Raw genomic sequence first — 14,141 nt, forward strand, 5'->3', positions numbered from 1 at the left:
GAATATTGTTACCACATCTTTGGCGTTGCCCCCAAAACCTTTCTTCATCTTCTAGATTCCATTCAGAAGAGGGCAATTAGGTTAATTAATGACTCTTCTCTAACAGAGTCTCTCCACTCACTGTCTCATAGACATACTGTTTCTGCTGCATGCCTTTTCTACAGATACTTCCATGGGCACTGTTCTTCCGAATTGGCTTCTATAATTCCCACTCTCTCTTTCAAAACAGTCCGAACCTGTGCTGCCATTAGCCAACATCCATTTACTGTCCAACTTCAAACTCACAGAACCAACTTTTCATCTTCCTCGTTTATTCATTTAACTGCCATTTTCTGGAACAACCTTCCTTCGTACATATTTCCTGAAAATTACAGTCTACAGAAGTTCAAGCGTAATGTCAACAAACATCTTCTTTCGTCTTCTCAACCTCCAACCCAAGCAAGGTACTAAGTACTATAGGTTCTAATACCTCTCGTGTTTGGGGTTTTCATAAAAAAAAAAAAAAAAAATGTATGGTGACAGCCAATACTGAATTACCTGGAGATCGGCATTTAAGGAATTAGTAGCTGATATTCGAGAAGTTGAAGCTGATTGAGCAGGGCAAGGTTTTTCAAAATGGAAAGTGGAATGCAATGTGCCATCATCGGCAAAACTATGGACAGGATTTCCAGTCAATGGAAGAAGGTCATTAATATACAAGAGGAAAAGAGTGGGGGGAAAAACTGAACCTTGGGGGACACCAGCATTAGTGGAGAAGTTAGAAGACAGAGAGCCATCTACCATCACCTTCAGTGAGCGATCAGAGAGAAAACTGGATAACCAATTACAAAAAACAATTGGCAAAGCATAAGATGGAAGCTTGTTTAGAAGACCTTTATTCCAAACATGATCGAAAGCTTTTGAGATGTCAAGCAACTGCTTGTGTTTCACCAAACTTTTCCATTGAATTTGTCCATAGATGGGTAACATAAGCCAGAATATCACCAGTGGATCGACACTGGCGGAATCCATACTGGCGATCATTGATCAGATGGAAGGTTTCTAGATGTTTGGTTTTTTTTAGGAACATTAGCAACTAAGGCCATATTGCTCCGGGAATATGCGGTGGTCATTCCCTGACCTTTCTGCATCCTCTGTATTTGGTGGTGATGGGCTTGAACCCCGGTCTAATCAAGAAGCATGTGCTATGCACTGTTGTTCCTTCCCACCTGGCTACAGAGGCGCCAGTTTCTAGATAGCTTAGGAGTTGGTGGTTAATTGATTTCTCCATTACTTTAGAAAGAGTAGAAGTAATTGCAATGGGATGATAATTGCATGGAAGGGACTTGTCACCATTTTTAGAAACTGGCTGGATATGAGCAAATTTCCAAGCAGAAGGAAAAACACCTTTGGAATAAGAAAGTGAAAAAAGGCAGCAAAGAATAGGAGTAAGTTCAGGAGCACAGGTTTTGAGAACAAGTGGAGAAATACCATCAGGACCTGGAGCTTTCTTAGCAATGAGATTCGTCAAAATCCTTCTGATATCCTTTTGATGGAAGACCAAAGGAGGCATTGAATGGAGCATGTTGGGAATGGTGGAAGGTGTTTTACCAACATCATTAATACATGAGTTGGAAGAAGAATGGGATGCTAGCAGGTCAGCTTTATCCTATGCTGAAGTGACAACAGAACCACCTGGTTTTGACAGAGGTGGGGGCAGAGATGGACAAAATTTGCAGCCAATAGCTTTGGCAAGAGACCAGAATGCTCGAGTACAATTAGGGCAAGAAGCAAGTTTTCTACTCTTAGCCTGTTCAAAATCTAGTTTGGACTGATTAATAACTGCTTTACAATTGTTGAGAGCTTTGGTGTAGGCAGAAAATGAAACTGAAGAATTGGAAACAAGCCAATTACAATATGTAACATTCTTCTCTTGAACAGCCTTAGCACATTTATTGGAAAACCAAAGTTTAGATGAAGGACCAGATTTTAATGTGGAATGTGGAATAAAGGATTCCATTCCTACAAGAATAATTTCGCTGACACGATCAGAGCAAAGGTTGACATCAGAAATTTTGAAACAGTAGTCCGACCAAGGAAAAGAAGAAAAGAAATCTCGCAGGTCATCCCATTTTGCATTCTTGTAATGCCAAACAATATGAAGTTGGGAATAGCCATGAGATAAAGGCTCCACTGGAGATGAGACAATCACCAAGTTGTGATCTGAGGTACCTAAAGGACCACTCACTTCAACCGTGTACTCAGAAGGGTTGTTTGTGAGAAAAAGATCAAGCGTGTTGACTGTATGGTTAGGATTGTCCAGTATTCTTGTAGGTAAATGTACAATCTGTGAAAGGTCATTAGAAATTGAAAAAGCCTCAGCATCTTGACCAGCTGGGTCCGGGTGACTAGAAAACGGAAGCGAGCTGAAGTTGTGAACATTAAAATCACCAAGGAAAATTATCTCACTGTTAGGAAAGTTGGACTGGAGAAAGTCAAGTTACAAAGAGAGGAAGTCAAAGAGCTCCAAGTGATTAGTGGAGTTGGGAGAATGGTAGAGACAGCAGATGAATTTGACACAATGAGGTAAAGAGATTTTAAGCCAGAGAAGATAAAAGAGGGGAGATTCCAAATTATCAATTCTCTGACAGGGAATATCGGAATGGACATACACACAAGTACCACCTTTGAGGCAAAAGAAATCATACAGCAAATAATTTGGGCAACTGAGATGAGCAGTATTTAAATCAACCGATAACTGAGATTCTGTCAGAAAAAGTACATAGGATTTGGCAGACTGCAAGTGGAAATGGACATCATTGAGATTAGAATTGAGACCACGTATATTTGTGAAATGAATTAGGAAGTCCTTGGGAGGTTTAGATCTTTTCGCAGATAAGCTTAACTCTATTAGTTTGACAATTCATGGTGTATTCAATAGTATGAAAAAGTGGGGGGGGGACATGCTGTATGAAGTAATGAAATGAAAATACAGTTCTTCCTCTTCATTTGTTGTCTTCGGTTCATCATAACAAGTGTTTCTTGACTAATTTTTTCTTCTTTGGATTTCTTTTTCTCTATAGGTTTCTTAGGCCTTATCACTTTCAGAAAGTTGTAATATTCCTCGTCGATATCTTGGTCCTGAGCAGTCTGCAGAAGCTCGAACTTGTTCTTAAGTTCCAGTACATACTGCTTTTTCTTCTCCTCCTCCTCTGTTACCTCAAAGACCTTTGTATTATTTACTCGAGTCAGTTTTTTCCTTTTTTCCTTTCCTACATCTATATCAAGTGTACATCTTACCATTCTGTGATCACTTCCAACATTTACCTTATTCAGGACGGTAACATCATTCACAATATATCTTCTGTTAGTGAGGATGAAGTCGATTTCATTAGTTGTTAATCCATTTGGGCTCTTCCATGTCCACTTTCTGTTTATCCTTTTCTTGAAAAAAAGTGTTCATTACTGACATTCCTCAAGATTCTGCAAATTCCACAAGTCTTTCACCAATTCCAAAATTTCCTATAGTTACCCTTTCTGCACTGTTTTGTCTCTTTCCAACCTTAGCATTGAAGTCCCCCCATAATGATAGTGTAGTGGATTTTCTGCTCATCTAGAAGATCTCAATTTCGGTGTACATTTCTTCAAACTCTTCATCATCATGGCTCGATGTTGGTGCATAAATCATTATAACCTTTAGCTTGTACCTCTTAGAAATTCTGAGTAGTAGTTCATTTTGAATGACAGACTAAGTATGGATAGCACTTCAACACTGTGGAAAACTGTATACACTTCCTATTTTCTTTTGTTTTCCCTCAGATAACAATGGATTTCCGAGATTAAAGTTCCTATTCTTCACTGATCATACTTGATGTAGTCACAAAATAGTTTGAAAAGCATGTGTAGCATTTTCCATGGCCTTCACACAATCACAAATATCAATCACACCTGAGAATTTATGGGATGGCTCTAAATGTGATATCTGGTAACTGAATTATTCCCTTCTAATATACTAGCCAGCAGCTGACAATTAAAATTAAATGAAATTGTAAGTTGTACACAGGTTGTGATATTTGAAAGGAAAATAAGGTTTTCAGAATAACATACATATAATGTACAATAAATTTTTTATGACATTTTCTAAAAAAATATATATATATACTTATTTAAAAAAAAGACACTATCAAAATAAATACTTACGAAAATACAGTTTTTACCCCACCCTTTAGACCACTCTCAAATTCACCCTTTCCTCGACCACCAGTAAGAACTTGGGCTTTTATGACAAAGTCACTTCCTCCTGGGAAGGGTGGGGAAAAAAAGCATAATAAATTAAAATAAATCAAATCAGTTTTTTATTGGCATAAGGTAACTACTTATAATAATAAAGATTTAACAATCACAAGAGAATGAGCCAAATGTGTGTTTGTGTGGCACAAAAAGTTTGGTCCCAATGATTGATTCAGCGAAAGACTATAAGCTTACTCAATGCCCTTCAACAAAACAATGCTCTTCACTAAACCTGATTTATTGTTGGAAAAAAAAAGAAAAAAGAAACTGTGAATTAGAGATTTCACAATTTCTTTTGTATCTTTTTTTTTTTCTTTTTTAAATGAACACTGTATTATCACATTTCAAAAAAAGCTCCATTTTCATGTACTTCCCAAAAAGAGACGTACACAGAACAAGTAGCAGTTTGACTGATTAAGAAAAATTCTTAATACATCTGCATTAATCTTTCATAATGGGGCTATCAAACATGTTACCTTGGTATTATACTGCAATACTGAAGCAATCTTTGACTTTACATTATGAAAGCTTAATGCTATTGTATTAAGACTTTGTCATAACTGGATAAACTATTGCTTGTTCTATTTAGCAGTCTCTTTATAGGAAGTACATGAAATGTAGCTTTTTTTTTTTTTTTTTTTTTTGAAATATGTAATACAGTGTTCATTTTAAAAAAATGCAAAAAAGATACAAAAGAAACTGTGAAATCCTTAATTCACAGTTTTTTTTTCCACAAAAAATCAGATTTAGCATATGGGCTGTTGAGTGAAAACAATAAAATACTATGGGATCCTAACTGATAGGCAACTATGCTTCTTTTCCCATATTACTTACAGAGCAGATAAGATTGGAAATTTGTTGGAATGACTGCATGGATAACAAGGAAGGACTGGGGAATAAGAGGAAGAACACTGAATTTGTTCTATCACTGCATCTCCTTGCCAATTGTTAGTTATGGTGTAGATATATGGTTAGACTGTGAGTTGCAAAAGATGAACATCAGGAAGCTGTTTGCAATAGAGTGTGCAATGTTACTGAAGCTAAGTGCAGCCTGCAGAACTGAGGCATTTAGGTCATGACCAGATAGCAGCCTCTAGACCTATATTTTAGTTTTCAAGTCAATGTGTTTTCACTTAATGTATAGAGTACCATACAAAGAAGATAAGAACTGTATCTGGGCTCTCTTGGTTGGTCAATGGCAGGAGAGATGGAATGATAGGAATAAGGATCACATTACAAATAAATTCCTTCTGCATGTAAATATTACTTGGTCCAGATGGTTTAAGTCCAAATTTACATGCCACCTTCTTGACATGGATCATTTTTTGCAAAGTTACATGAGTTAGACATTGTGTACCATTCTGCTTGCATCTGTGGAAAAGATGAAACTTGGGGACATATATTATATGACTGTTATGAGTACTCTGATATTAGGGAGGAATTAATAGCAGGGTTACTGAATCTATGTGCATTGAATCCTGGATGTGAACAACTTCTGGTAGGAACAGAGGCAGATTCGAAAACAGTTAATCTTGTTACAAACTGAGAAGCAGAGAAATTAATTATTGCACCCTGTAATGAGGTCTTGTGGTTAACTGGAGAACAGCCAGGTTAGCTGATTATTAGAATGGATTTCAATATTTCAACAGGGTAGGCACAGGATGTGCGGTGCCACTCTAATTATAGGTGGGAGCCTACCCTGTGTGGACAATGATGTCTAAATAGTTTCAGAGAGAAAGATAGTTTTCTTCGTGTAATGTAAAGAAGAACCATTAGTTTCAGCTATTTGTGTTGCACTTATTGTTATGCTTTGCAACAATCTTCATGCAGAGATAATTGCTCTACTGTTTTGTTTTTTGTTTTGTTTTGTTGTTATTTGGAGCATTAGCAACTAAGGCCATATTGCTCCGGGGATATGCGGTGGTAATTCCCTAACCTTTCCGCATCCTCCGTATTTTGTGGCTCACGGGCTTGAACCCCGGTCTAATCAAGAAGCAGGTGCTACGCACTGCTGCTCTGCCCACCTGGCTACGAAGGTGCCCAATTTCTCTACTAACCAGCAACATATGGACTAACATGTACAGGTAATTCACCTCTGTTAGTCACAGATAAGGAATGTCTGTTGTAGCGCATTGTGTTGTACTGATCAATTTAGCAGGGTAATTACATGTCATTATTAGTGCGTTTTGCTGGTGATTTTTTACTACACTTTCTTGTTCTACGCATTACAATTTTAGTAAATGTAGTTCCTTGTGCTACATGACTTCAGGTGAATTATCCATTGCTTTTCTCAGAACATAAACATTTCAGATGGCTCGGTAGTAATGTGCAGTTCCTAGTGCTGTGGCAGACTCATTGCATCTCAGGTTATAAGTACACTGGATGATTTCAGTAAGATCACACAGTTCCTTATACTGTGCGCAACTTGGATTACACATTTCTTGGAGGGTTCTTGTGCAGATGGTTTGTTTGTTTTGTTTGAGTTTATTGGCGCATCAGCAACTGAGGCTATAATGCGCCAGATGTGTGCAAATGGACTTTGGACACTGTTGCCTACTTGGATGTACCTCATTGTATCTGTATTATATATATATTGTATCTGTAATAAATTACAGATATATAAATTGTATCTGTAATACTGTATGTATAGTATTGCAAATATACAACGGATTGCCCAAATTTGGAAGGGATTGCCTGGCACAATAAAAATAAATAAATTGATTAATAAAAAAAATAAAAAAATAGGAAGTGCATGAAATGAAGTTTGGTATAGTTAATTCTGTTGCAGATATGAATTCTTTTGCAGATAACCTAAATTAATTCAGAACATTACCTATAGAAATGCTAACCAATAAAAGTGACTTTTCCTTCATCATAAAGATCAGTTCACTCTTTACCATCACAGAACAAAGAAATTCTTTGTACATGCAACTGTACTATCAAATCCATTATTTCTACTTGACCTTCACCACATCAAATAACTTTAGTAACAAGGAAGCAGTTAGAGAAAAACTAAAGTGGTGAAATCAGCAAAGACAGATTGATGACCTAAAAATTTAATTCCTCAAAAGACTTCATCAAGGAGATGATCTTTTAAATATTCCTGATATTAGCATTAGCAAAGACACATGATGCAAGAAAGCAAGCTTATATAGCATCAGCCAAAAAAAAAAAAAAAAACCCTTATTTCACCCATCCACTTGCTCCAAATGTTTGTCAAGTTCTGCCTTGAATCTATTTAAGCTATCAACTTCTACAATGACAGATGGAAGTTTGTTCCATCAATCAACCACCTGCTGGCAAAAGGCAAACTTTCACACATCTATCCTACAACCGTCTTTCCTCAATTTGAATCTATGCCCTCTCAGGCGATTATTCTGAGCAAGAGGAAGAATCCCATCAGCATTGAGCATACTCAAACCATTCAAGGCTTTATACTCCTCAATCAGATCACCTCGCAGGTGCCTAGTCTCCAGACACTGCAATTTGCAAAACGTAAACCTTTCTTCGTAAGAGCAACCCTTTGTTCCATTCACTAAACTTATTGCCCTTCTCTGTTTTCTACTTTTTAACTTTTCTACTCATTCCAACAGCTCTACATCCTTCTTAAAATGAAGCCTCCTGACCTGTATATAGTACTCAAGGTGTGGCCTGACCACTGCCTTGTACAAGGGGAATAATCACTCCTTATCCCGGCTAGAAAAATTCCTGTATATCATTGACAAGACATGAGCTACTCTTGCAGACCGTCTGCACTGATCAGAAAACTTCATATCTACCTGCACAATTACCCCCAGGTCCTTTTCATTCTCTACCACTGTCAGTGTAGTACCACAGAGTTGATACGTTACACTGCGGTTACTGCTTCCCATATGAAATACTTTACATTTGTTAATGTTAAACTTCATTTGTCACCTTTCAGCCCATCTGCTCAACTTTTCTAGATCCTGTTGCAGCAGCATACTGTCATTAATGTCATTAACAACCCTGCCAACCTTTGCACCATCTGCAAACTTGGACATTAAGCCTGATATACCATCATCAATATCATTTATAAATACAGAAAACAACAAGGACCCAACACTGAACCCTGAGGGACTCCACTAATAACATTAGTCCACGAAGAGCAGTCCACTGATTACCACTCTGTCTTCTCCCACTCGACCATCCCTTTATTCATAGCAGCAATTTGCCTCCAATGCCACACTGCTCCAATTTGTGCAGCAGTCTTCCATGTGCAACAGTATCAAAAGCCTTTCTAAGATCCAAATATATAATATCAAAGTTATTCCCTGCATCCAATTCTTTTGTGACTACATCATAGTATCCAATGAAATTGGTCAGACAAGACTTCCCCTTAACAAACCCATGGTGTGTCCGAGATATAACTGAAGTCATGTCTAGATGATCCTGCAATGCTTCTTTAACCAGTGCCTCCATTAATTTCTCTGGAACAGAAGTTAACCTAACAGGTCTGTAATTACCTAGGTCTCTCTTTGATGCTCCTTTGTGGATTGGAGTCACATTTGCACATCTCCAGTCCAAGGGTACCTCCTGAGTCCAGGGAAGCTGTCATAATTATGGCTAAGGGTTTGCTTACTTCCTTTGCCGCCACCTGTAATATAACTGGATAGATTCCATCCACTCAGGTGCCTTTCTTATGTTTATCTTCAACAATTTCTCCTCCACTTTACTCTCAGTTATTACAGGATTATCTAGCTTACTGCCAGAGTTTAATACACCTCTGGAATTCCCCTCCCTGAATAACTCCTCATGTGTGAATGTAGATGCAAAATATTCATTTAGTTTGTTAGCTACCTGAGTAGGATCATCAACAGTTGAACCATCGATATCAAGTGGACAAATCTGATTCATCCCCTTCCTTCTAGAGTTTACATGAGTAAAGAACTCTTTGCTGTTTTTCTTTGCATCCTTTGCCAAAGATTTCTCGTAATCTGCCTTTGCCTGCCTAACCTCCTTTGTGACTTGGTTGCAGACTGACTTATATCTATCATAGGCTTCTGTGTCACCTGTTATTTTATATGTATCCCATGCATTTTTATTCTCTGTCACATGTCTAATTAGTTCATCTGACATCCATTTAGGCCTAAATCTTGAACAATATTTCTTAGTTGGTATAAAAAACCTAGTAGCATCCAAGATTAATTCTTTGAATGCTTCCCATTTTGAATTTGCTGCTGGTAACATTTGGTTGGTTTTTTTTTTTTTTTTAGGAGCATTAGCAACCAAGGCCATATTGCTCCAGGGATATGTGGTGGTCCTTCTCTGACCTTTCCACATCCTTCGTATTTGGGGGTCACGAGCTCGAACCCCGGTCTAATCAAGAAGCATGTGCTACACAGTGCTGCTCCTGCCCACCTGGTTAGGGAGGTGACGCTGTTGATAACATCTTCAGTTGGTCCCACCATATAGAATTTAAATACTGTCTCAGACCACTGTAGTCACCTTTACAAAAGCAAAAACCTTTCCCCTTGATGGTAGTTACCTCTTTGAGTAAATCCCACTTCAGCATACTGTGATCACTGTCACCCAGTAACCACTGGTTCCTTTATCTGCAGATTCTTAATGCATAAAGAATCACTACTGATAATCAGATCAAAAGTATCACTCTCTCTAGTTGCCTCCCAAACATGCTGCTGTAGAAAACAATCAGCCAATAAATCCACAAAAGCCTTGCTAGTGTGTGAGTGACCAACTCACAAATTCCAGTTAATCTCTGGGAAATTAAAATCCCCCATTATAAGACACTGTGATTTACTGGCCCACTATTTCTCTGCACAATTACTCATTATACTCATCAGATTCATTAGGCCTATAATACACACCTACTCTCATTTTTCCTTTCCCAGTGCTTATGTCACACCAAACAGACTCAACATTGCATTGTCCACCAACATCAAATGGATGCACTTCCTTAGGTTTTGTGTTTTTTAACTAACAGCATAACCCCTCCTCCCTTAGTTTTTACTCTTAGTTACCCTAACACAGCCCATGTATTTACTTGTTCCACTATGACTCCCAGCAGTCCTGGAAATTCCCATTGCCTTGCTTTCTAGGCTGCTGCTCAATTGCATTTCAATAGAAGCAGTGCAAGAATCACTTTCACCTCTGCCAGTGGCTACTGTTAATCTATTAGTCCATGTATCCCCCCCCAAGGCTAGCAGTTTTCTGACCCACCTAACTCTGCCTCGATAGCATCAGCAAATATTATTGCATCCTTTCTATTTAAGTGTATTCCATCCCTGTAGAAGCAGTCTCTCCTGTTAACAAGAACAGACCAGGCTGAGAAAAATTCTACCCCATGAGCCATGCAAAATTTCTCCAGGGTCGAATTGATAGACAAGGCTCTCATGATATACTCCTTCCTATCGTGTATGGGCAGAATTGCAGACACTTTCAAATTCAACCCTAACTCACGGCTTTTTTTCAGCATTGACTTGTACTTGTTAATTCCGCTAGTCTCCTACTCTTAACATCATTAGTCCCAACGTCTAAACAATATCACCCTTTGTGCCCTTAAAAGATGATATCTGCTCTACGATATCATCAACCTCTGCCCCTGGAAGACATACCCTGGTCCTGTTCTATAAAGGTGTACCATGTTAATAAAAGTGTGTACATGTGATGGAATCAAAGGTTGTTTGATTGTTCTTTAGCATATTTTCTTAGGCAGCTAAGACTATGAGGCTCTGGTAAATTATGGTTCCTATGGTCACCTTGCTTGTTTTGTAGAATTAAAAAAACTAAGTTTCTGGGAGAAAAAAAACATGCAACTTTTAGACAAAACTAACTCAATCAGTGTAAAAAAGAAGTCCATAAAAGTTCTGTCTGAATGGACTTGAACCTGCCTGTTCCATATTATGTGAAATAACAGCAATTATAGTCATTGTGTTAGCAAACTTTATGTAAAAAAAAGCATCATGTAAATTCACAGACGTTACATAGATTAATACAATTCCATTATTAAATAACATTAGTAAATTAATAAGAGGAGTTTACCTCAATATAGTACGTGGAACACTTCCGTATGATACCCTCCAGAAATTAAAACGGAAAAAACGAAAAAATCGACAACTTACCGGTACATTAAAGTAAAATATAAATAATTAAAGTAAAATATAAATAATTAAATAATCAATTTAACACAATTCAAAATCAATTCAAAACAATTAAAATTCAAATTAACGCAATTAAAAGAATCTAACGAAAATATTCAAAACGATTTTCCTTCCTGAAGCTGACAATGCTTTTCGACCGACTGTCGTGATCACAGGAATGAAAATTACCGAATCAGGCTAAACCTGCAACTTAAATAGTGATTATGTGTCTTCGCGCATGCGCGTAAAGGTCCACGCATCGGAGATCAAATATGGCCGCCGAACATTAACAGAATTCTCGTGTAATTTAATTTCAACGGTTTCTGCAATTAATAGTCGCGTATAATTACGTTGAACGTTAAGTATTTTGGCCTCGTTAAATAAAAAAGTATGTTTTTCGTTAATGGCATGAAAGGCTAATTCTGACGCTGCTGAACGAGAAGCACGAACAGAGGCTTCGTGTTGATTTACACGGATATTAAGAGAAAACCGCGTGGAACCCTGATAAGACGAGTCGCAATCACCGCAAGAAATGTTGTATACTAGATCATTAATTTGTGTTGCGAACGCCGAAAGAACCGAGCGATTGTTCAGTATAGTGTGTAACTTCCGTATAGGCCTAGCTATAATTTTAAATTCGGTATCTTTAAAGAATCTGTTAAGCTGTTTGTGCCACTGTTCAACATATGGGACAGAAATAAAGTATTTTTTGATATTACTATTGTTGATTGGTGCAGTATTTTGTATCCTATCCTTAGCTTAGCTTGTACCCTAATTCGATTTATTGTGTTAATGGGATAACCCCTGTTCAAGAATCTGCTAGTTAATATTTGTATTTCTGAGTCTAAAGCAGAATCCGTCGTTGAATATTTATAGGCATTTAGAAATTGATTAAAGATAATCGATCTTTTGTAGGTGAACGGGTGGTAGCTATTATAATGTAGAAGCATACCGGTGTTTGTGGGTTTTCGATAGATGCTAAATTGTATTTTGTTCGAGTCCCAGGTAAGCGTGAAATTTAGAAAGTTTAATGACTTAGTATCCGTATCTTCCCTTTCCAGTGTAAATTTGAGTCTAGAATGAATATTGTTAAACGAATGTAAAATATCTTGGATAGTACTACTATCGGTAATAACTAGAACATCGTCTAAATACCTCCCATAGTATGTGATACGGGGACGAAAAGGTGTCAAATGTATCTGCTCAATCGTTGAGAGATAGATCTCTGACATTAAGCCACTCAGGCTCAAACCCATTGGTAATCCAAAAATTTGTTTGTACACCTTGTCTCGAAAGGTGATGTAGTTAGCCTCAACTAATAGTTTAATTAAGTGAAAAATCTCCTTTATAGGCAGCTTCGTATAATTAATCGGTGTCGAGTTTTTATTTAACATATCCCAAATAATATCTAATGTGTATTCAACGTTTACATTCGTATATAATGATGTAACATCTAATGAGAATAAATTGTCATTGTCGCTGAGTCTACAGTCTTTAAGATTATTAAATAATGTATCGTAATTCTTAATCCCAAATTGTATAACCTGTCTAAAAGGTTTTATAATGTTATATACATGTGTGGCTAAGGCTGAAAATGCCGAGTTCCTGTAGGAAACAATAGGTCGAATCGGAAATCCAGGTTTGTGTAATTTTACCTGACCAAAAAGTGCAGGAATATTGTATGTTCTGGACTTCAATTCCTTCAACTGAACCATAGTAATGTAGTCGTTTTTACGATATGTGGTTAACGTTTTATTGTATTGATTTACCAAATTGGTAAACAGTGTCGGGTCCACTTCACAATAAGTGGAGCTATCAGATACAACTGAATCTAACTTATTAATATAATCATGTTTATCTAGTATTACCACTGTATCTCCTTTATCTGCCCTCTGTATAATAATGTCCTTATTTTCTCGAAGTTCTCGTAAAGCTGAACTGTCATGTGTATTCAATTTAGGAAGTCGTGTTTCTTTTATGTTATTCACTACTTGGTTAACTTGTTGAATAAATACATCTTTTTGTGGAACACTACGAAGTCCAAATTCAAAATCAATTACGCATTGTTTTTTTTTTTTTTTTTTTGTACACTATCGCAGGACCAGATTTCACTTTTATCCAAAGGATTAAATTATAATTTACCACCTCGAAAGCTGCCAAAAAAACAATGCGTAATTGATTTTGAATTTGGACTTCGTAGTGTTCCACAAAAAGATGTATTTATTCAACAAGTTAACCAAGTAGTGAATAACATAAAAGAAACACGACTTCCTAAATTGAATACACATGACAGTTCAGCTTTACGAGAACTTCGAGAAAATAAGGACATTATTATACAGAGGGCAGATAAAGGAGATACAGTGGTAATACTAGATAAACATGATTATATTAATAAGTTAGATTCAGTTGTATCTGATAGCTCCACTTATTGTGAAGTGGACCCGACACTGTTTACCAATTTGGTAAATCAATACAATAAAACGTTAACCACATATCGTAAAAACGACTACATTACTATGGTTCAGTTGAAGAAATTGAAGTCCAGAACATACAATATTCCTGCACTTTTTGGTCAGGTAAAATTACACAAACCTGGATTTCCGATTCGACCTATTGTTTCCTACAGGAACTCGGCATTTTCAGCCTTAGCCACACATGTATATAACATTATAAAACCTTTTAGACAGGTTATACAATTTGGGATTAAGAATTACGATACATTATTTAATAATCTTAAAGACTGTAGACTCGGCG

At 37.0% G+C, this 14,141-nt stretch overlaps 1 protein-coding gene across 1 annotated transcript in view; it reads right to left on the minus strand.

Moving 5' to 3' along the window:
• Positions 1 to 14,141, minus strand: part of LOC150091950 (succinate--CoA ligase [ADP-forming] subunit beta, mitochondrial-like) — a 129,122-nt gene that overhangs the window by 79,368 nt on the left and 35,613 nt on the right. The window contains exon 3 of the mRNA XM_090386237.1: positions 4,180 to 4,279. Coding sequence (XP_090242363.1) covers positions 4,180 to 4,279 — 100 coding nt within the window. The remainder of the gene's footprint in view (positions 1 to 4,179; positions 4,280 to 14,141) is intronic.

The sequence above is a fragment of the Mastigoproctus giganteus genome, chromosome 1, assembly GCF_048544385.1.
Source record: "Mastigoproctus giganteus isolate SK-2022 chromosome 1, ASM4854438v1, whole genome shotgun sequence".
Taxonomy (NCBI): domain Eukaryota; kingdom Metazoa; phylum Arthropoda; class Arachnida; order Uropygi; family Thelyphonidae; genus Mastigoproctus; species Mastigoproctus giganteus.